The following is a 23,937-nucleotide window of genomic DNA, read 5'->3' on the forward strand; positions in this document are numbered from 1 at the left end:
TCAACATGATACTAAACATCTTAAATTTCAATGTGGCTCTAGTGAGGAATTTTTAATTAAGAACTATAATCGGAATTGCTATATTCATTATGGGTTCGAAGAGGTAGAACAATTTGTCTTATTTATGGGAGCCTCCGAGATAGAATCCTTCATGGTTGAGAATTATGAAACTTGTGCTATTTGTAAGGACCTTAAAGATTATGTCTCTACTATCCTTAATTCTTGCATAGAATGCTACAAGTAGGAATCCTTATATCCTTGATTATAAAGAGAGACACATTAATGCACAAGAATGCACTCACAATTTGCAGGAACCGGTGGAAGAAGAAATTGATGAACCTGAAAGCTCATTGGATGAAAAAGAGGAGGAAATCGATGAACTTGAAAGCTCATTGGATGAAAAAGAAGAAGAGAGCGACGAACAAAAGGAGGAAGAATGGATTAGCTACCCATGCCAACCTTCTAATGAGAGTAACTCTTTATCTCTTACACTATTTGATTGTCCTCCATGCTTACCGAAAGAGGTTGAATGTTATGTTCCTGTGGATTCTCTTGAAATATTTCCTATAAGTAAAACTTGTGAGAATAATTATGCTACTGTTATATATGATAATCCATGCTACTTTGATAAATCTTATGATAATGCTTTGTTTGTGCCTGATGTCGAAATGCATGGTACTAAAAATTTTGCTTGGCAAATGTTTATGATAAAGCTCTAGATGATGGTCCTATGTTACTTGATAATATTAATTGTACTACTAATGAAAATGGGATTGGAGAGTTCTTGACTTATTCTATGAGTCCCATATCTATTGAGATTGATTACCTACCTTGTTATATTATTAATAAAAGTAAGTTTGAAAGTTTTAATTCCACTATTCTTGAACTTGATAAAAATTATGTGTTTGGAAATCATGAAAAGTATGCTGCATGTGATAGTTATATTGTTGAGTTTGTTCATGAAGCTACTGAAAATTATTATGAGAGAGGAAAATATGGTTGTAAAAATTTTCATGGTACTAAAACACCTCTCTATGTGCTTAAAATTTTGAAGCTACACCTGTTTTATCTTCTTATGCTTGTTACTTTGCTTTTCATGAACTTGTTTATTTACAAGATTCCTTTGCATAGGAAGCATGTTAGACTTAAATGTTTTGGATTTGCTTCTTGATGCTCTCTTTTGCTTCAAATACTATTTCTTGCGAGTGCATCATTAAAACTGCTGAGCCCATCTTAACGGCTATAAAGAAAGAACTTCTTGGGAGATAACCCATGTGTTATTTTGCTACAGTAATTTGTTTTATATTTGTGTCTTGGAAGTTGTTTACTACTGTAGCAACCTCTCCTTATCTTAGTTTGGTGTTTTGTTGTGCCAAGTGAAGCCTCTAATCGAAGGTTGATACTAGATTTGGATTTCTGCGCAGAAACAGATTTCTATCTGTCACGAATCTGGGCAAATTTCTCTGTAGAAAAATCAGAAAAATATGCCAATTTACGTGCGTGTTCCTCAGATATGTACGCAACTTTCATTAGTTTTGAGTTTTCTGATTTGAGCAACGGAAGTATTTTATTAAAATTCGTCTTTACTGGCTGTTCTGTTTTGGCAGATTCTGTCTCTGTTTTTTTTGCATTGTCTCTTGTGGACTTTAAGCGAGCTTTTCTAGACATAGAGAGCTGTAGCTAATGTTTTATTGAGTTCTTGCAATGTGCCACTACAGGACCAAGGTGGATTCAAATTTTTTGAGTACTAACCCCTCTAATGAAGTTTATGAGAAGTTTGGTGTGAAGGAAGTTTTCAAGGGTCAAGAGAGGAGGATGATATATGATCAAGAAGAGTGAAAAGTCAAAGCTTGGGGATGCCCCCGTGGTTCATCCCTGCATATTTCAAGGAGACTCAAGCGTCTAAGCTTGGGGATGCCCAAGGCATCCCCTTCTTCATCAACTTATCAGGTTTCTTCTATTGAAACTATATTTTTATTCGGTCACATCATATGTGCTTTACTTGGAGCGTCTTTGTGTTTTTATTTTTGTTTGTGTTTGAATAAGATGGATCCTAGCAATCCTTGTTTGGGAGAGAGACACGCTCCGCTTTTTCATATGAACACTTGTTCTTCGTTTTACTTTTAATGTTCAATGATAAAAGTTGGAAGCTACAATACTTATTGGTATTTGGTTGGAAATAGAAAATGCCTCATAATGTCTTGAATAATTTGACACTTGGCAATTGTTTTGAGCTCTCAAGTAGATCATGATTAAGTTCTTTCATGTAGTTTAAACCTATTAGTGGAGAACTACCGTAAAGCTTGTTAAAATTGGTTTGCATAATTGATCTCTCTTAAGATCTAGATATTTTCTGGTAAAAGTGTTTGAGCAACAAGGAAGACAGTGTAGAGTATTATAATGCTTGCGATATGTTCTTATGTAAGTTTTGTCTGTACCGGTTCATACTTGTGTTTGCTTCAAATAACCTTGCTAGCCTAAGCCTTGTATCGAGAGGGAATACTTCTCATGCATCCAAAAACCTTGAGCCAAAACCTATGCCATTTGTGTCCACCATACCTACCTACTATGTGGTATTTTCTGCCATTCCAAAGTAAATTGTTTGAGTGCTACCTTTAAATAATTCAAAATGCTTCTCAATTTGTGTTAATGTTTCATAGCTCATGAGGAAGTATGTGGTGTTTAGCTTTCAACCTTGTCATTTACTTTTGACAGACTTTCACAATGGACTAGTGGCACATCCGCTTATCCAATAATTTTGCAAAAAGAGCTGGCAATGGGGTTCCCAGCCCCAATTAATTAACTTTCATTAATAATTCTCTTCACATGTTTTGCTCTGATTCATCAGTAAGCAACTTAATTTTGCAAATAGACACTCCTCCATGGTATGTGAATGTTGGAAGGCACCCGAGGATTCGGTTAGCCATGGCTTGTGTAAGCAAAAGGTTGGGAGGAGTGTCATCCATAAATAAAGAAAAACTAAACTAAAGTACATGTGTAAACAAAAGAGAAGAGGGATGATCTACCTTGCTCGGTAGAGATAACGTCCTTCATGGGAGCCGCTCTTGAAAGTCCGGTTGATGAGGTAGTTAGTGTACCCACTACCATTCGTTGACAACAACAAACACCTCTCAAAATTTTACTTTTATGCTCTCTATATGTTTTCAAAACCAAAGCTCTAGCACAAATATAGCAATCGATGCTTCCCTCGTAGAAGGGCCATTCTTTTACTTTTATGTTGAGTCGCTTACCTAATTCCTTCCACCTTAGAAGCAAACACTTGTGTCAACTGTGCATTGATTCTTACATACTTGCATATTTGCATTCATCATATTACTCTATGTTGACAATATCCATGAGATATACATGTTGAAAGTTGAAAGCAACCGCTGAAACTTATATCCTCCCTTGTGTTGCTTCGATGCCTTTACTATGAACTTATTGCTTTATGAGTTAACTCTTGTGCAAGACTTTTGATGCTTGTCTTGAAAGTACTCTCCATGAAAAGTTTTGCTATATGTTATCTACTTGTTAGCAACTATAGATCATTGCCTTGAGTCACTTCATTCATTTCATATGCTTTGTAATAGTATGATCAAGGTTATGTAAGTAGCATGTCACTTCGGAAATTATCTTTGTTATCGTTTTACCTGCTCGGGACGAGCGTAACTAAGCTTGGGGATGCTGATACGTCTCCAACGTATCGATAATTTCTTGTGTTCCATGCTTGTTTTATGACAATACTTACATGTTTTGCTTGCACTTTATGATGTTTTTATGCGTTTTCCGGAACTAACCTATTAACAAGATGCCACAGTGCCAGTTCCTGTTTTCTGCTGTTTTTGGTTCCAGAAAGGCTGTTCGGGCAATATTCTCGGAATTGGACGAAATCAACGCCAACGATCTTATTTTTCCCGGAAGCATCCAGAACACCGAAGAAGAGTCGGAGGAGAGCCAGGGGGCCACCAGGAGGGTGGGCCGCGCGGGCTAGCCCCAGGCCGCGCCCCCCTATGAGGAGGCCACCCTGTCAGCCCTCTGACGCCGCCTCTTCGCCTATTTAACCCCTTTCGACCTAAAAACACCGTACCACTTGACGAAACTCCAGAAAGACTCCAGGGGCGCCGCCACCATCGCGAAACTCCAATTCGGGGGACAGAAGTCTCTGTCCCGGCACCCTGCCGGGACGGGGAAGTGCCCCGGAAGCCATCTCCATCAACGCCATCGCCTCCATCATGCTCCGTGAGTAGTTCCCCCATGGACTACGGGTTCTAGCTGTAGCTAGTTGGTATTCTCTCCCCATGTACTTCAATACAATGATCTCATGAGCTGCCTTACATGATTGAGATTCATCTCGATGTAATCGGTGTTGTGTTTGTTGGGATCCGATGGATGATACATTATGATTAGTCTATCTATAAAGTTTGTGAAGTTATTGTTGCTGCAATCTTGTTATGCTTAATGCTTGTCACTAGGGCCCGAGTGGCATGATCTTAGATTTGAGCTCTATAATTATTGCTTAGATTGTATCTACAAGTTGTATGCACATGTCACTGTCCGGAACCAAAGGCCCCGAAGTGACAGAAATCGGGACAACCGGAGGGGATGGCGGTGATGTGAGGGACACATGTTTTCACGGAGTGTTAATGCTTTGCTCCGGTACTCTATTAAAAGGAGTACCTTAATATCCAGTAGATTCCCTTGAGGCCCGGCTGCCACCGGCTGGTAGGACAATAGATGTTGTGCAAGTTTCTCATTGCGAGCACGTACGACTAAATATGGAAAACATGCCTACATGATTAATGAATTGATGTTCTTTCTTAATGCCTTATCAATCCTATCAATTGCCCAACTGTAATTTGTTCACCCAACACTTGTTATTGGAGAGTTACCACTAGTGTAGACAGCTGGGAACCCCGGTCCATCTTTCATCATCATATACTCGTTCTACATGTCAACTATTTTCTTGGTACCATTGCTCTCATATTACTATTACTGCTGCTGTGTTACTATTACTATTGCTCCCATATCACTGCTACTTTCACATCACCCCTGTTGCTAGTGCTTTTCCAGGTGCAGCTGAATTGACAACTCAGTTGTTAAGGCTTATAAGTATTCTTTACCTCCCCTTGTGTCGAATCAATAAATTTGGGTTTTACTTCCCTCGAAGACTGTTGCGATCCCCTATACTTGTGGGTCATCAGGGGCATACAGTCAGATGAACATGTGCAGATAAACGTGTGTAAACATGCGTGCAGTGAAACATGGGGGGCCAATCAAGAAAAATCGGCCAAATAAAAAAAAAATTGCGCAAGAAGCGAAGCCGATGCGCAGCCATCGACTCTAGTACAGTTACACAAGACCAAGACCTACTGGCTATATGCTCAAAGTTTACATCAACATCGACGTTCGCAGAAGAAAGCTGATCAGCGACTCTGTGCATCCTCGCTCGTATTCTCGCCTTGATTAAGGCTCGGGGGGCAGTTAACTTGGTAGATGTTCTGATTTGGGAGCCGATTGGAGTCGCATCGACTGGCCCTGCATTATGATCTTCTCTGAAGTAGTAAGGTGTTGCAGAAGAAGACTACTGAAGCTATGGAGAGGAATCGGGAAAGGAGGCCGTCGGCTTTTACAGGTTTTGGACCGTCCTGTCGCTGCAAGAGAAGGAAAGGGACTGGATTCTCAAAATAGCCGATGAGTAGTCATCGGCTAAGGGATTGCGAAAAATTATGGTCAGATATCAAATCGCAGTCTGAAATTGAGAAGTGCTTGACCGACGGGCTAATCGGCATGTGAGTCCGGCTTCACGGGCGTCCAAAAGAAAAGAAATCCGATACGTTGCTATCGGTCTTGGCATGACAGGCGGAAGGAATGAAATTGGAGTAATTGAAGGATGAATTGAAAGAACAATTTCATTAATTCAAAGGGGCGGCTTTACAAGAAAGAGCCGATGGCTCTCAAAAGAGGGATCTGGTGCCTAGTGCACTGCTACTACTAGTCCTATTCTACTAGTCGTTGCTGTCCTCGTCATCACCGCCATCGATGTCGTCGGCGCTGCTCCCAGGAGCTCCTCGTTGCCGCTGCCCCAGCCCTTGGCCGGAGCCTCGTCCTCCTCGTCATCATCATCATCCTCGCTGTCCGCCCGAGAGCGGAAGCGCTTGGTCGGCGGATACCCGATGGAGGAGGAGGATTCATCCTCCTCCTCTTCCTCCTCGTCATCATCATCATCTTCGCTGTCCGCCCAAGCGCGGAATCGCTTGGCCGGCAGAAGCTTAGCGGAGGAAGAGGGGCCGCCCTCCTCTTTTTCTTCTTCTTCCTTGACTTCTTCCCCCTTCCCGTTGGGGAAGGTGGGTCTCGCCCAAGGATGGAGGTCGTCTTCACTTTCGCTCATCAGCTCCCCATCGATGAGGAACGTGAGGTCTTCTTCCCCATCGGTCAGAGGCAGGTTGCTCTCTGGCGCGTGATCGGAGTTCCACTCCGGCTCGCTTGAGGAGAAGGATTGGAGAGAGACAAAAGAGGAGGAAGAAGAAGACATGGCTGAGAGAGAAGAGGGTTTTTTGTTGCCGATGGCTGGAACAGAGGAAGGTGATGAAGAGGGCTAATTGATCGGCACAGTTACATAATGAGAAGCCTGGTGGAAATTTAACGCCATTACAGTTTCCGAGGAGATGACGCCAGGGCTATCGAATTTTGCAGAGAAGTTGAGAAGACAGGGCATAATGATGACGGATACTGCAACGGCTCTGCTCTGCCACGACATGACCCTTCAAAGGAAAAACAGAGTGGTTTTGGAATTATCATTGCCAAAACCAGGGGGGCATGTGTTATCACCGGATTTTGGCCAAATCAGGAGGTGGGCCGTAAGGAAGATGGGCTTGAAAGATTACACGTGGAATATCTCTGAAACGGCCTTGTGCGAAGAGTTTGGGCTAGATTGCCCGTGTATCTTTAATTATAGTAGATTGCATCTTAGATTGAAAGTTAGAGTTTGTATCGTGTACGGTGGGGATTATTCCCACGTTAGAAAGTCCCCTGGACTATAAATATGTATCTAGGGTTTATGGAATAAACAACAACCAACGTTCAACACAAACCAATCTCGGCGCATCGCCAACCCCTTCGTCTCGAGGGTTTCTCCGGTAAGCACCATGCTGCCTAGATCGCATCTTGCGATCTAGGCAAGCACGAGCCTGCCTACGTTGTTCATGCGTTGCTCGTGCTGAAGCCTTTTTGATGGCGAGCAACGTAGTTATCATAGATGTGTTAGGGTTAGCATTGTTCTTAGTATCATATGCCGTCGTAGTGCAACCCTTGCGCATCTAGCCGTCCTTGTACCTCATCCCGGGTGCAGGGGCGGCACCCCGCTTGATCATTATTTAGTAGATCTGATCCGTTACGGTTGCTCCTTGATTCATCAAGGATTAGTTTAACATCTGCAATAGTTAGGCCTTACAAAGGGTTGGAGGATCCAGCGGCGTGTAGGGTGTAGTTTGCTGGCCCTAGACAGACGTTCCGAGGATCAACCTCGTGTTGGTTTTTAGGCCTTGTCTAGGTTTGGCTTACGATCACCGTGCGCGAGCGCGAGGCCCAATCGTGAGTAGGATGATCCGATTATGCGGTGAAAACCCTAGATCGTCGTGGATCTCATATGCTTTATCTTGATCAAGCAGGACCACCATATATTCGGCCACCTTGGACGAATCATGGGTGGATCGGCTCCATGAGCCGATTCACGGGATAACCCGAGAGCCGATCGAGGCTCGTATTTAACGTGTACGTGTGTGCCCTGCAGAAACTAAGCGAGGCATCATCCACACCTTCCCGACCAGGTATAGGTCAGGTGGCACGCCCTTGCAATTTGCATCGGCGCGCGACCAGGAGGCTTTGCGGGCCGTCGCTCTGAGGGACTGGGGCCAGCCGCAGCCCTAGTTGTTCCCGGCTCTACGGTGTTGACCAGTCGCTGCCCGCCGGTGGGTTTCTGACGTCAACAGTACCATATGAGCTCCCCGACACGATTATAGTCATATATGTAATTTCTATGTGGTGGATATTTATTCTATAATATTGATTTATGAGATTGAAATCTATAAGGTTTAACATGTATTGATAGATGCATATCATATAGCCCGTTCTAGAGTGCTTGTTTTGATCCAACTTGTATGACAGAATATGTGTGGGGAGAAGTGTGTATTAGATGGAGTAGCATGGTTGTAATGATTGAATAATGACAAATAATTCATGATGTATTATGGTTTTTGACCTTTTCCTTTGATACCTCACTACATATAAAGTGAATGCATGTGATATGTTTATCATGTGATAATTGTGATAATCTTGTTTTCTCAAGGTAGTATATTTGATATTCAAACATCATGTCAAAATACTTAAGGCTATGCTCTATTAATTCTTAATACAAGATTTCTTAGAATTTTCCCTTTCTTGTGGAGTATAAGGGAGATGTGTTGCCCCATCTCTATGTTTGAACGTGATGCCCATATGAATGCTTATCAAACACATATTAAAGTTCCACCAATATTATGTCATTGATGAATTGTTAGTGTCCACTACAACCTTAAAAAGAGAGTAGACAAGTCACCGATGAACCCCAGTCAAATTTTAATCATCTTTCCAACACTTTTATCATAATATACATTTGCTGCAATTATTTAATCCCAAAATACAAAAATACTTTCATTACTTAAACACACACAAAACCCAAAAACAAATGATCCCTTTACTATTTTTTATCTAGTTTACTTAATTTATTTACCTTACTTTACTTTTAGTTTCTCCTTTATTTATAATTATTAATACAAAACCTTGTGCTTGACAACCACACTGTGGAGTTGGGGACACAAGGCAAATAAATTCTTTGCAGGATTGCTGGAAGAGGAGATAACTCTAAGCCAATTTCTCGAGAGTTCGATATAAACCCATCGAGTCACCCTTGTGGGAAACTATGCTAACTATGCCACTCTGCCTATGGAGTCCCAATGAATTTAAGATATCAGTATATGTCATCAGACGCACCGATTATTGTGCAGATCGAAGGGGATTCTAGTTGTGTCGGAAGGTGTAGTGGACGTTTGGATGAGAAGAACAAGCATTGCATCATCCATGTTGCCAAGCGCGTTGCATACATGTTGGCAGAGTGATGTCTACGGGTGCTTCTATTCTTGTAGACAGTGTTGGGCCTCCAAGAGCAGAGGTTTGTAGAACAGCAGCAAGTTTCCCTTAAGTGGATTACCCAAGGTTTATCGAACTCAGGGAGGACGAGGTCAAAGATATCCCTCTCATGCAACCCTGCAACCACAAAGCAAGAAGTCTCTTGTGTCCCCAACACACCTAATAGGTGTACTAGTTCGGCGAAGAGATAGTGAAATACAAGTGGTATGAATGAATATGAGCAGTAGTACGGCACCGTAGAAAATAGCTCGCCGGCGTGCGGTTGATGGTAGTAATATTGCAGGAAGTAAACATGCGAGTAGTAACGCAGCAGTAGTAATTCAATAAAACAGTAACAAACAGCGATATAAGTATTTAGGAACAAGGCCTAGGGATTAGACTTTCACTAGTGGACACTCTCAACATTGATCACATAACAGAATAGATAAATGCATACTCTACACTCTCTTGTTGGATGATGAACACATTGCGTAGGATTACACGAACCCTCAATGCCGGAGTTAACAAGCTCCACAATTCAATGTTCATATTAAAATAACCTTAGAGTGCATGAAAGATCGATACGACTAAACCAAGTACTAACATAGCATGCACACCTGTCACCTTCATGCTTATGTAGGAGGAATAATACACATCAATACTATCATAGCAATAGTTAACTTCGCAATCTACAAGAGATCATGATCATAGCATAAACCAAGTACTAACACGGATGCACACACTCGTCACCATTACATCGTGCAGGAGGAATAAAACTACTTTAATAACATTGCTAGAGTAGCACATAGATAAATTGTGATACAAAACACATTGCAATCATAAAGAGATATAATTAAGCACTTCACTATGCCATTCATAACAGTGAATAAGTATTCTATGAAATATAGCCTAAGAGACCCACACGGTGCACACACTGTCACCTTTACACACGTGGGACAAGGAGTCTCTGGAGATCACATAAGTAAAACTCACTTGACTAGCATAATGACATCTAGATTACAAGCATCATCATATGAATCTCAATCATGTAAGGCAGCTCATGAGATTATTGTATTGAAGTACATAGGAGAGAGATGAACCACATAGCTACCGGTACAGCCCCGAGCCTCGATGGAGAACTACTCCCTCCTCATGGGAGCAGCAGCGGTGATGAAGATGGCGGTGGAGATGGCAGCGGTGTCGATGGAGAAGCCTTCCGGGGGCACTTCCCCGCTCCGGCAGGGTGCCGGAACAGAGACTCCTGTCCCCCAGATCTTGGCTTCGCGATGGCGGCGGCTCTGGAAGGTTTCGCGTACCGTGGCTTCCTCCGTAAGGGTTTTTAGGTCAGGACCTTTAAATAGGCGAAAGGGCAGCCTCGGAGGGTCGAAGAGGCGGCAACACCATAAGGCGGCGCGGCCAGGGCCTGGGCCGCGCCGGCCTATGGTCTGGGGGCCCAGTGCCCCCCCTCCGGTCCTTCCCGGGTGTTCTGGAAGCTTCGTGGAAAAATAGGAACCTGGGTCTTGATTTCGTCCAATTCCGAGAATATTTCCTTACTAGGATTTCTGAAACCAAAAACAGCAGTAAAACAGGAACTGGCACTTCGGCATCTTGTTAATAGGTTAGTTCCGGAAAATGCGTAAATACGACATATAATGTGCATAAAACATGTAGGTATCATCAATAAAGTAGCATGGAACATAAGAAATTATCGATACGTTGGAGACGTATCAGCATCCCCAAGCTTAGTTATGCTCGTCCCGAGCAGGTAAAACGATAACAAAGATAATTTCTGAAGTGACATGCCATCATAATCTTGATCATACTATTTGTAAACATATGTAATGAATGCAGCGATCAAAACAAAGGTAATGACATGAGTAAACAAGTGAATCATATAGCAAAGACTTTTCATGAATAGTACTTCAAGACAAGCATCAATAAGTCTTGCATAAGAGTTAACTCATAAAGCAATAAATCAAAGTAAAGGTGTTGAAGCAACACAAAGGAAGATAAAGTTTCAGCGGTTGCTTTCAACTTATAACATGTATATCTCATAGATATTGTCAACATAAAGTAATATAACAAGTGCAATATGCAAGTATGTAGGAATCAATGCACAGTTCACACAAGTGTTTGCTTCTTAAGGTGGAGGGAGATAGGTAAACTGACTCAACAATAAAAGTAAAAGAATGGTCCTTCAAAGAGGAAAGCATCGATTGCTGTATTTGTGCTAGAGCTTTTATTTTGAAAACATGAAACAATTTTGTCAACGGTAGTAATAAAGCATATGAGTTATGTAAATTATATCTTACAAGTTGCAAGCCTCATGCATAGTGTACTAATAGTGCCCGCACCTCGTCCTACTTAGCTTGGACTACCGGATCTTTGCATGCCATGTTTCAACCAAGTGTCACAAAGGGGTACCTCCATGCCGCTCGTACAAAGGTCTAAGGAGAATGCTCGCATTTTGGATTTCTCGCTTTTGATTATTCTCAACTTAGACATCCATACCGGGACAACATGGACAACAGATAATGGACTCCTCTTAAATGCATAAGCATGTAGCAATGATTATTGTTCTCATATGAGATTGAGGATATATGTCCAAACTGAAACTTCCACCATGGTTCATGGCTTTAGTTAGCGGCCCAATGTTCTTCTCTAACAATTTTGCATGCTCCAACCACTAAAATGATAGATCCTTCAGACAAGACGGACCTGCATAGCAACTCACATGATATTCAACACTAGTTGATGGCGTTCCCCGTAAGCATGGTTATCGCACAACAAGCAACTTAATAAAATATAAAGTGCATAAGTACATATTCAATACTACGATAGTTTTTAAGGCTATTTTGTCCCATGAGCTATATATTGCAAAGGTGAATGATGGAATTTTAAAGGTAGCACTCAAGCAATTTACTTTGGAATGGCGGAGAAATACCATGTAGTAGGTAGGTATGGTGGACACAAATGGCATAGTAGTTGGCTCAAGGATTTTGGATGCATGAGAAGTATTCCCTCTCGATACAAGGTTTAGGCTAGCAAGGTTATTTGAAGCAAACTCAAGGATGAACCGGTGCAGCAAAACTCACATAAAAGACATATTGTAAACATTATAAGACTCTACACCGTCTTCCTTGTTGTTCAAAACTCAATACTAGATATTATCTAGACCTTAGAGAGACCAAATATGCAAACCAAATTTTAGCAAGCTCTATGTATTCCTTCATTAATGGGTGCAAAGTATATGATGCAAGAGCTTAAACATGAGCACAACAATTGCCAAGTATCACATTATCAAAGATATTTTACCAATTACTACATGTAGCATTTTTCCAATTCCAACCATATAACAATTTAACGAAGAAGAAACTTCGCCATGAATATTATGAGCTAAGAACACATGTGTTCATACGAACCAGCGAAGCGTGTCTCTCTCCCACACAAGGATGAACTTATTCAGAGAATGAAAATAACAAAACAAAAATAAAAGCACACAGAGACGCTCCAAGTAAAGTACATAAGATGTGACCGAATAAAAATATAGTTTCAAGAGAAGGAACCTGATACTTTGTCGATGAAGAAGGGGATGCCTTGGGCATCCCCAAGCTTAGACGCTTGAGTCTTCTTAAAATATGCAGGGATGAACCACGGGGGCATCCCCAAGCTTAGAGCTTTCACTCCTCTTGATCATAGTATATCATACTCCTCTCTTGACCCTTGAAAACTTCCTTCACACCAAACTTCAAGCAAACTCATTAGAGGGTTAGTGCATAATCAAAAATTCACATGTTCAGAGGTGACACAATCATTCTTTACACTTCTGGACATTGCATAAAGCTACTGGACATTAATGGATCAAAGAAATTCATCCAACATAGCAAAAGAGGCAATGCGAAATAAAAGGCAGAATCTGTCAAAAACAGAACAGTCCGTAAAGACGAATTTTAAAATGGCACCAGACTTGCTCAAACGGAAAAACTCAAAACTAATGAAAGTTGCGTACATATCTGAGGATCACGCTCGTAAATTGGCAGATTTTTTCGAATTTTCTACAGAGACTTGTGCCCAGATTCGTGACAGACAGCAATGCTGTTTCTGCGCAGCGATCCCAAATATAACATCAACTTTGACATAGAAACTTTACTTGGCACAACAATGCAACAAAACTAAGATAAGGAGAGGTTGCTACAGTAGTAAACAACTTCCAAGACACAAATATAAAACAAAGTGCTGTAGTAAAAAAAAAAACACATGGGTTATCTCCCAAGAAGTTCTTTCTTTATAGCCATTAAGATGGGCTCAACAGTTTTAATGATGCACTCGCAAGAAATAGAAGTTGAAGCAAAAGAGAGCATCAAGAGGCAAATTCAAAACACATTTAAGTCTAACATGCTTCCTATGCACAGGAATCTTGTAAATAAACAAGTTCATGAAGAGCAAAGTAACAAGCATAGGAAGATAAAACAAGTGTAGCTTCAAAAATTTCAGCACATAGAGAGGCATTTTAGTAACATGAAATTTTTTACAACCATATTTTCCTCTCTCATAATAACTTTCAGTAGCAACATGAGCAAACTCAACAATATAACTATCACATAAAGCATTCTTATCATTAGTCTCATGCATAAAATAATTACTACTCCCAACATAAGCATAATCAATTTTATTAGTTGTAGTGGGAGCAAATTCAACAAAGTAGCTATCATTATTATTCTCATCAAGTGTAGGAGGCATAGTATAATCATAATAAAATTTACTCTCCATAGTAGGTGGCACCAAAAGACCACTATCATTATAATCATCATAAATAGGAGGCAAAGTATCATCAAAGTAAATTTTCTCCTCAATGCTTGGGGGACTAAAAATATCATGCTCATCAAAGCCAGCTTCCCCAAGCTTAGAATTTTCCATAGCATTAGCAACAATGGTGTTCAAAGCATTCATAGTAATAACATTCCCATTAGCATGCATATAAAGTTCCATGGGTTTCTTAATTCTTTCTTCAAACACATCATGTCCTAATTCAAGATAAAGTTCATAAAGATCTCTCATATTTTTGTTGTTTTCCATTATGCCCAACTAGTGTAAACAAGAAACCAAATGTCGCAATTGCAGAGTCTAAATGAAATAGCTTCGAGCACACACACAATGGCGCCAGAAAAGTACTGTTACCTGGAACCGAAGTATGAGTGCCTTTTACCTTTCCTCCCCGGCAACGGCGCCAGAAAAGTGCTTGGCGCGTAGTTGACGAGGGAGGAAAAGTGCTTAGTTGCCGGGCTTGCCAATGTGTGAGTGCCGTTTACCTTCCCTCCCCGGCAACGGCGCCGTAAAAGTGCTTGATGTCTACGGGTGCTTCTATTCTTGTAGACAGTGTTGGGCCTCCAAGAGCAGAGGTTTGTAGAACAGCAGCAAGTTTCCCTTAAGTGGATTACCCAAGGTTTATCGAACTCGGGGAGGAAGAGGTCAAAGATATCCCTCTCATGCAACCCCGCAACCACAAAGCAAGAAGTCTCTTGTGTCCCCAACACACCTAATAGGTGTACTAGTTCGGCGAAGAGATAGTGAAATACAAGTGGTATGAATGAATATGAGCAGTAGTACGGCGCCAGAAAATAGCTCGCTGGCGTGCAGTTGATGGTAGTAATATTGCAGGAAGTAAACATGCAGTAGTAACGCAGCAGTAGTAATTCAGTAAAACAGTAACAAACAGCGATATAAGTATTTAGGAACAAGGCCTAGGGATTAGACTTTCACTAGTGGACACTCTCAACATTGATCACATAACAGAATAGATAAATGCATACTCTACACTCTCTTGTTGGATGATGAACACATTGCGTAGGATTACACGAACCCTCAATGCCGGAGTTAACAAGCTCCACAATTCAATGTTCATATTAAAATAACCTTAGAGTGCATGAAAGATCGATACGACTAAACCAAGTACTAACATAGCATGCACACTGTCACCTTCATGCTTATGTAGGAGGAATAATACACATCAATACTATCATAGCAATAGTTAACTTCGCAATCTACAAGAGATCATGATCATAGCATAAACCAAGTACTAACACGGATGCACACACTCGTCACCATTACATCGTGCGGGAGGAATAAAACTACTTTAATAACATTGCTAGAGTAGCACATAGATAAATTGTGATACAAAACACATTGCAATCATAAAGAGATATAATTAAGCACTTCACTATGCCATTCATAACAGTGAATAAGTATTCTATGAAATATAGCCTAAGAGACCCACACGGTGCACACACTCGTCACCTTTACACACGTGGGACAAGGAGTCTCCGGAGATCACATAAGTAAAACTCACTTGACTAGCATAATGACATCTAGATTACAAGCATCATCATATGAATCTCAATCATGTAAGGCAGCTCATGAGATTATTGTATTGAAGTACATAGGAGAGAGATGAGCCACATAGCTACCGGTACAGCCCCGAGCCTCGATGGAGAACTACTCCCTCCTCATGGGAGCAGCAGCGGTGATGAAGATGGCGGTGGAGATGGCAGCGGTGTCGATGGAGAAGCCTTCCGGGGGCACTTCCCCGCTCCGGCAGGGTGCCGGAACAGAGAATCCTGTCCCCCAGATCTTGGCTTCGCGATGGCGGCGGCTCTGGAAGGTTTCGCGTACCGTGGCTTCCTCCGTAAGGGTTTTTAGGTCAGGACCTTTAAATAGGCGAAAGGGCAGCCTCGGAGGGTCGAAGAGGCGGCAACACCATAAGGCGGCGCGGCCAGGGCCTGGGCCGCGCCGGCCTATGGTCTGGGGGCCCAGTGCCCCCCCTCCGGTCCTTCCCGGGTGTTCTGGAAGCTTCGTGGAAAAATAGGAACCTGGGTCTTGATTTCGTCCAATTCCGAGAATATTTCCTTACTAGGATTTCTGAAACCAAAAACAGCCGAAAACAGGAACTGGCACTTCGGCATCTTGTTAATAGGTTAGTTCCAGAAAATGCGTAAATACGACATATAATGTGCATAAAACATGTAGGTATCATCAATAAAGTAGCATGGAACATAAGAAATTATCGATACATTGGAGACATATCACAGAGTCGTTCGGTGAGATGCCAAAGGATTCGATCCCAATGAAAGGCTCCAAGGGAGATGTGCAAGAAAAGATGAAGTCATACCTCCGGCTGTGCAAGAAGCCTGCCTCAACCATGGCGACCTAGGCAGTTCGTGAGTTGGTATTGGCTAATGTTTAGTCGCTGTCTCTTAAGGTTAGCCGCAAGTTCTCTCCTTGCTTTTGCGAGAGTGCTCATGAGGTAGCATGGTTAGGCTTGGTTTGTGAGGGCCTAGGGATACTTGTATCTGGCCCAGACGAAGTTTCCTAGGTTCTAGTCGGGTGCGAGCGGTTTTCGCCAGTTTTTCTTGATTAACCGTAGGTTGTACGGTTTTTGGGTTTGACTTTCCTTATTAACTGGACCAATTTTCCTCTTCTTATAGTGCAATGCGGGAGATGTCCTGCAAACAATCTCCACATCCACTTAACTACAAGGGAGATGTACAAGATGTTTGAATTGGTTACCCCCAAACCTCCCTTGTCTTTAGGTATGCACACTTCATCCTAGCTGATCATGTTGTATTTGTGAATATTACCCAGACCTTCTAGAAGAAGGGGGGCCTGGGCAGAGCTATAGAAGGCTAATTTCACTGATGGATGTTCAAGTATGCAAGCTTATGTATTGGCCGTATTAAAATAATGCATCCCGATGCGCTTTTCTCAGCCAAACCTGATGCATTGGCCTTAGTAAACTCACCACTAGGAAAGGCCAGCTAACATGCCGTAGGACTTTTTGAAGTCTCGTTTAAAGATGACCGGTCAAGGTTCTTAGAATTAAGCTCGTGGATTATCTCACAAAGTGCAAGAGCAATGTCAAGACTGAATCTTTCTTCGATGTTAGCAAATTGGTAGGGATATATGTTCTAATGCGCAACTAACAAAAGGCGGGAACTCTAAGCCTTGGTCACCAGTTTGTAAATGGCAGTGATTAGAGTGAACGGTAAAAACTGCCTAATGGACTTGGCCAATAATCTTGGTATGAGAGAAGGATGCAGAGTCTTGTCCTGCAAACAATCTCCACATCCACTTAACTATAAGGGAGATGTACAAAATCTTTGAATTGGTTACCCCCAAACCCCCCTTGTCTTTAGGTATGCACACTTCATCCTAGCTGATCATGTTGTATTCACTACGGGAAAATATGCCTTTGCCGTGCAACAATTTGCACGGCAAAGGGCCCTATTTGCACGGCAAAGGCTTTGCCGTGTGGGGACACACGGCAAAGGTCGCACGGCAATGCCATTGACGGCAAAGGCTTCTTTGCCGTGCGACTCGCCAACGTTGCACGGCAAAGGCTTTACCGTGCGACGCCGCACGGCAAAGGTAGCTTCTTTGCCGTGTGCTAAACATGTTTTATCTAAAAAAAAGGCCCAAATTGGCTGGTTTGGGAATCAAACCTAGGACGCGGAGTAGGGAAAGCATGTGACCTTGCCACCGGGCTAAGTGTTCATTTGTTGACAACTATACCACGCCACACGTTTTGAGATGAGAAGAAATGCAGTTTTCGCTTCTTTGCCGTGCGCTTACACTAGGCAAAGCCTTCTTTGCCGTGCGTTTGTTAAAAACACTAGGCAAAGGCTGCTTTGCCGTGCGCCAATGTTGCACGGTAATGCTTAATGCATTTGCCGTGCACCGAATCTTTGCCGTGCGGCGTGTTGGGCCATTGCCGTGCATATTTCTTTGCCGTGCGGCCTCTTCTATCGTTGCCGTGAATCATATCTTTGCCGTGCGCTCGTGTCTATCTTTCCCGTGGCTAAGATCTTTCCCGTGCGTTTTTATCTGTGCGCACGGCAAAGAAATCTTTGCCGTGCGGGGACACACGGCAAAGAAAGGCTGCACGGCGACGCCTATTTTTCCCGTAGTGATTACCCAGACCTTCTAAAAGAAGAGGGGCCTGGGCAGAGCTATAGAAGGCTAATTTCACTTATGGATGTTCAAGTTTGCAAGCTTATGTATTGGCCGTATTAAAATTATGCATCCCGATGCGCTTTTGTCAGCCAAACCTGATGCATTGGCCTTATTAAACTCACCACTAGGAAAGACCAGCTAACATGCCGTAGGATTTTTTGAAGTCTCGTTTAAAGATGACCGGTCAAGGTTCTTAGACTTAAGCTGCTGGATTATCTCACAAAGTGCAAGGGCAACGTCAAGAATGAATCTTTCTTCGATGTTAGCAAATTGGTAGAGAGATACGTTCTAATGCACAACTAACAAAAAGGAGGGAACTCTAAGCCTTGGTCACTAGTTTGAAAATGGCATTGATTAGCGTGAAACGGTCAAAACTGCCTAATGGATTTGGCCAATAATCTTGGTTGAGAGAAAGAACTCCCAAACTTGACCTGGATATATCAATCATGCAAGCACAAAGATATGTCAGACCGCAGATCACAGAGTAAGAAACACATGTTTCAAATTACTTGACGACGCATGGATCCAAATTAAACACAGATATGCATGGAAGGGTACATGTACATCATATATGTAGTACTTGTACGGGCGTACAAACTAAACAGGAGTCTTTGTGCACACACATCCAGCCGAAAGAGTAAAAATGAAACGACGTATTAATTGGAATAATCTTGAATAAGAGTAGTTCCAACACTCAGAGCTTTATTTATTGATGATATACAGAAAACAATGCATAGAGTTGACAATACACACGTGCATACAGAATATATGGAGACAACATTCAGATACATACCATGAATTACCAAGGTAAGTACGTACGACTTAGGGAACAGTAGAGGTGGTCGACGTGGTTTGCTTTTTTACGATTGACATGGCTGACGTGTGTCCACGTTTTTGACACACGTTTAATTATTATACACACCATGAGTAGTACCTATACGTAGTGACGATGTAGTGATTAGTTTTCGTTGAGAGGGGGTGCGCGCAGGACCATGGCCTCGATTGTGATTCCTGGTCCGAAGGCCAGCATGGCACCCCACTCTGGCAGCAGATTGTCACCGTCCGTCTCCCCCCTACGGCGGCGCAGCTCGTCGAGCACGAAGACGATGGTTGCGCCGCTCATGTTGCCGTACTCGCGAAGCACATGTCGGCTGGCCGCCAACTTTCCTGGCTCCAGCTTGAGCACCGTGTCTATGTTGTCCAGGATCGGGCGGCCACCTGGGTGCACCGCCCAGAAGAGGTCGTTCCAGTTAGAGAACGGAGGAGCATCGACGAGTGATCCGGTGTTGAAGGCGTCTACGAGGCATTGCTTGATGTTTTGTCCTATCAGCGTCGGCACCTGGATGCCGAGGTGGAAGTCCACACCGGCACCCGAGACCTGCATGCCGAGCACATGCTCGGTCCTCGGTATCGTCGTCTGGGTGGCAGAGACCATCTCGAAGAGCGGGCGCTCACCTTCACGGAAAGGTCCGGCGCCGACGATGACAGCGCCAGCGCCGTCGCCGAACAACGCCGTGCCGACGAGGTTGCTTCCATCGGGAGCACCGAAACAGACAAGGGTAAGCTCGGCGCAAGCCACGAGGACGCGCGCGCCGCGGTTGTTCTCAGCGAGCTGCTTGGCGAGGTGAAGCGCCCTGCCGCCGCCGTAGCAGCCGTGGAGGCTGAGTATGGTGCGGCTGACCGTGGGGCGGAGGCCGAGGAGCGAGGCGAGGCGGAGGTCGAAGCTGGGGGCCTGGCAGGCGGAGTAGGTGCTGAAGACGAGGTGGGTGATGTCGGTGGCCGGGCGTCCCCACTCGGCGATGGCCTTGGTGGCGGCGGCGAGCGCGAGCTTGGGGACTGCGGTCGCGACCATGTCGATGCGAGCGTCGAGGGATGGCAGCTCCCTGTCGACGAACTGCGGGTGGGCACCAACTGATTCCTCGTTCAGGTGGAAGTGCCGTTTCTCGATGCCGGTCTTTTGGCCTACAAGAAGAATTAATAAGCTCCTCTATTCAGAGCATTTTATAATTTGCCATATATTTTTTTACACCTCTATTATTTGCCACATGATCCATATATTTTGTTCGTGCATGTTAAACATATGTAACACCTCACCTGTTTCGAAATAAAAAAATATACCATCTAACTCAGTACAAATTAGGTACAACATAACATAAAGATTATTTTCAATGCAAAAGGGGTAATTAACGTCATCAGAATTGGAGGCGCGCATATTATTCTTACAGATTCTCTTCATCCTTTCCTTGAGCTCAGTAAGGTGGTCGGTCTTAGTCGCGCGGAAGATGTGGTCGGCGAAGTGGTCCTGGGGTATTACGACCCCCGTCGGGTTCGCAGTACCGATGGCGAGCATGGCCGCAGGGCCTTCAGCGTGCTTCTGCATGCTCCGGTGGCTCTCACGCACTGCACCGTTGCCGTTTGCTTTTGTCATGGCCGATAAAATTCAAGAGTGTATCTACCAATCTATTTCTCAAAGGCAGAGCAGTGCGTCTAAGGGGCTCTCTGGGCTCACGCTTTATAGTTAGCTCCATTCCATGGCCGAGCTAACATCAACGACCCACATAAAGTCCGCCAAGGAATTAATCTCCTATCTCTTCAATGTTTGGGGGAGAACCAGCTATATACAAATCTGTTGAGTCCCGGCCTCACCCGGGCCATCCAACATGCTTTGAGATTTGTGCCATCCTATCTTGCACATTGAAAAAAAAAGCCACGAGATATATCCATTTCATGCATGTCAGCAAAACCCTTCCCTTTTACACAATGTATCACTCATTATTTTCAGATTACAGAAATTTATGACAAACACCTATATTAATTTGAACTGAACCATTTCATTATTCATACACTTTAATTAACTTATTTCAGGCGACTAAACATAAAAAAATGCCATCATCAGGATTTGCAGCTAGAGAAGAGTGTTGCAACAAAGTACTCCATATACACAAAAAAACTCTTATAAATAAAACATGGTAGTATTAAATTAAGTATGCTAGAAAAAAGAGACTAAACAACTTTCTTTTTCTGCAGATTGATTTACAATAAAAATCGCAAACTACTACACCAAAAAATATGTTTGCATCAATTAAAATGTGGTTAAGCAAAAAAATTATTTGGTTACTGATTCACTTGAAAAAAAATGCGCCAAATGATCAAACAAAATAATAAATGACTACCATAAGAAATCTTGTGTTTGCAACATTTAAAAAACACGTAAACATTATCAATCAGAGAAAACACATTTTTATTGTATCAAACGGACTGAAACTTTACAAAAACTCTTTTGTTCTTTCGCAACAAAACCCATACATGTTTGTTACAAAATTAAGAAAAATATTCAAAATGAAAAAATATGGTGAAACTTACTTGTCCCTTCGTCCATAGTGTCCCCGGGCTCGTCGATTCAACACTGCCATCCACGAAACTTTCTCTCCCGAAGCCCGTTAGTGCTAGATCTAGCGACCGCATGCCCATTCCCACTGCTCCATTGTTTTCCCTGGAATCATCATAGTCGGTCAATTGACCGTGGTAGCTTGTGTAGGCTCGAACGGATGCATCTTCAAGTAAGGAAAGTGCATGAATCGCCATAATGGACCAAGGAACACCACGACAAGAGATAAAAACAAAGGGAAGCTAGCAACCAAAGAATAACAAATCGAGCTACCAAGTGCATGGGATCAACGAGGCTCCTCTCAATGTGGAAGTATTCAGTATGGAACCGCAAGCAATATTACGATAAGCTATTTATCCTCTCTAACTAGAGTGTCATAGTTCTAGTTATCTATGCACTAAACAACATAAATAAAGAGGTTGATAGATTCCTTAAAAGTAAAAAATTGTAAATATGTAGCAATCCTTTAAACTGTTCTAAGTCCTATTGTTCATGGGCGACTCCTTAGTGGGATTTGAATTCTAAGAGCTTGAATCGACCCTTGTTCCTTAGTAGCTAAGTGGTAGAGCGGTCGGTTGCTAACCGATTGGTCATTGGTTCGAATCCTACTTGAGGAGATGTGATTCATTCTTAAATGTAAGAATAAAGTGGCGAATTAAAGGGCTTGCTTATGGACGTGGGTTCATGGGTTCTCTTGATCTGTCTCTCCGGCAATGGTGGTAATCATGTTATAAATAATAAAGTACACACAATTAATTGATGTGCTTTAATGGTGACATTTATATGGGTAACGTTTCCTAAAACATAAAGTTGAGACGTGAAAAAAAGAAAAAATGGTTCTATCACTAGCTTGCCATTTGTACCACTTGTCCAAAGTAGATGTTTTGTTTTATCTTTCAATCCGTTTATACCAAAAGGTGGTGGTTCTATTATGTCCCTTAGAGGTAACCTTTGTACCATTCGACTAAACCCTACGATATCGTGCACATCTACATATATCATACTCGTTTTTGTAAAAGCGCGCGCGCGCACACACACACACACACACACACACACACACACACATATATATATACATACATATATATATATATATATATATATATATATATATATATATATATATATATATATATACCAGCACTATTCTGCAACCGGTTGCAGAATAATATTCTGAGCACCGACTTGTACTTCCCTGGACACAAGGTTGTACTTCCCGGATAACAGGGTTCAACTTTCTGTCGAACTTACCTGAACTTCCCATTTTCTTCAGAGCTACTGATTCTACTTCGTGTTTCCCAACCATTTGTCGGAACTATGCAAGTGATATACCGTTGGATAGATAATAAAAAACCGCAACTTTTTCATGTTCACACTTTTCACAGATTTTGCACGGTTTTAATTTAATTTTGAAAATACGAAAACGCTTCTATATGGCCAGAAAACGAACTTTTAGTACGGTTTTTGAATCGCTTATCGAAACTTTACAAATGATATACCGTTGGAAAGATAATGAAATTGCGCAACTTTTTCATGTTTTATGTTTTTCCAAAATCCTTACAGTTTTTGAACAATTTTGAAAATACCGAAATTCGGACGTACTCAAAAAACGAGCGGACAGTAATTTGGATGCTTTGTTTCAACCGTTTGTCGGAATGATGCAAATGATATGGCGTTGGAAAGCTATGGACTAGGCGCTACTTTCTTATTCCAATTGTTTTCTCTAATTCCTTACAGTTTAAGAGAAAAATTCGAATTACTGTCCGCCCGTTTTATGTGACGGGCACCGAATGATTATCCACACGATTTCCATCTGGTATATTTAAACAACGCAAATGATATACGGTTGAAAAGGTGTCAAAATGGAGCATCTTTTTCGTATGTACCATTTTATCCACATCCAAACGGTTTAAAAGTAATTTTAGAAGTTTTGAAATCATGTTTTCGGTATATTTTGTGGGATAATGATTTGAAATTGATGGATTAGATCCATTTATTTGTTGTAAAATGTTGTAGGTAATGAAATTAGACATATACTCTACCATAGAAAGCTTTTGGTGACAATGATTGAAGTGGTTGGCGATCAAATCGATGAGATTTGAACAATAGATTTCCGCCCCGTAAAAACAGAGCATTGAACTTCCCTCGACACGAACTTGCACTTCTTGGGAAATGCGGTTGTACTTCTCGGCGCTGTTTCACGAAAGTGTTCAATAAAATGACTATAAGTTTCTCAGTAAAATTACCGCTTGTACTTCCTGTTGTCTCCGCCTGTACTTTTCTATATTAAGTGGGTGTACTGCTCGTGCCGAATGGTTGTGCTTCTCGTTTTCAAGTATATGAACTTCCTCGCGGGTGATGAGATTATTTTTGTTTTTTGT

The 23,937-nt window shown here is 42.3% G+C and overlaps 1 protein-coding gene and 1 non-coding gene across 2 annotated transcripts; one reads left to right on the forward strand and one right to left on the reverse strand.

Moving 5' to 3' along the window:
* Positions 1-19,124: 19,124 nt before the first annotated feature.
* Positions 19,125-20,548, reverse strand: LOC124694725 (bisdemethoxycurcumin synthase-like). The gene is made up of 2 exons (XM_047227678.1): positions 20,392-20,548; positions 19,125-20,130 (listed from the first exon to the last, which is right to left on the reverse strand). Exons 1-2 carry the CDS (start codon positions 20,546-20,548, stop codon positions 19,127-19,129), a joined length of 1,161 nt encoding a protein of 386 aa, XP_047083634.1. The 3' UTR covers positions 19,125-19,126.
* Positions 20,549-22,101: 1,553 nt separating this feature from the next.
* On the forward strand, positions 22,102-22,173 carry TRNAS-GCU. The gene has a single exon. It is a non-coding gene; the product is annotated as a tRNA-Ser (tRNA).
* Positions 22,174-23,937: the final 1,764 nt, after the last annotated feature.

Source organism: Lolium rigidum, chromosome 3, assembly GCF_022539505.1.
Source record: "Lolium rigidum isolate FL_2022 chromosome 3, APGP_CSIRO_Lrig_0.1, whole genome shotgun sequence".
Taxonomy (NCBI): domain Eukaryota; kingdom Viridiplantae; phylum Streptophyta; class Magnoliopsida; order Poales; family Poaceae; genus Lolium; species Lolium rigidum.

Bases quoted from the DNA above. Each gene is read 5' to 3' on its own strand.
- LOC124694725 (XM_047227678.1), bottom strand. From the start codon at position 20,548: ATGCAGAAGCACGCTGAAGGCCCTGCGGCCATGCTCGCCATCGGTACT. The intron at 20,131-20,391 runs GTAAGAATAATA...TTCTTCTTGTAG, and splicing joins GGAAAGGATGAAGAGAATCT to GCCAAAAGACCGGCATCGAG.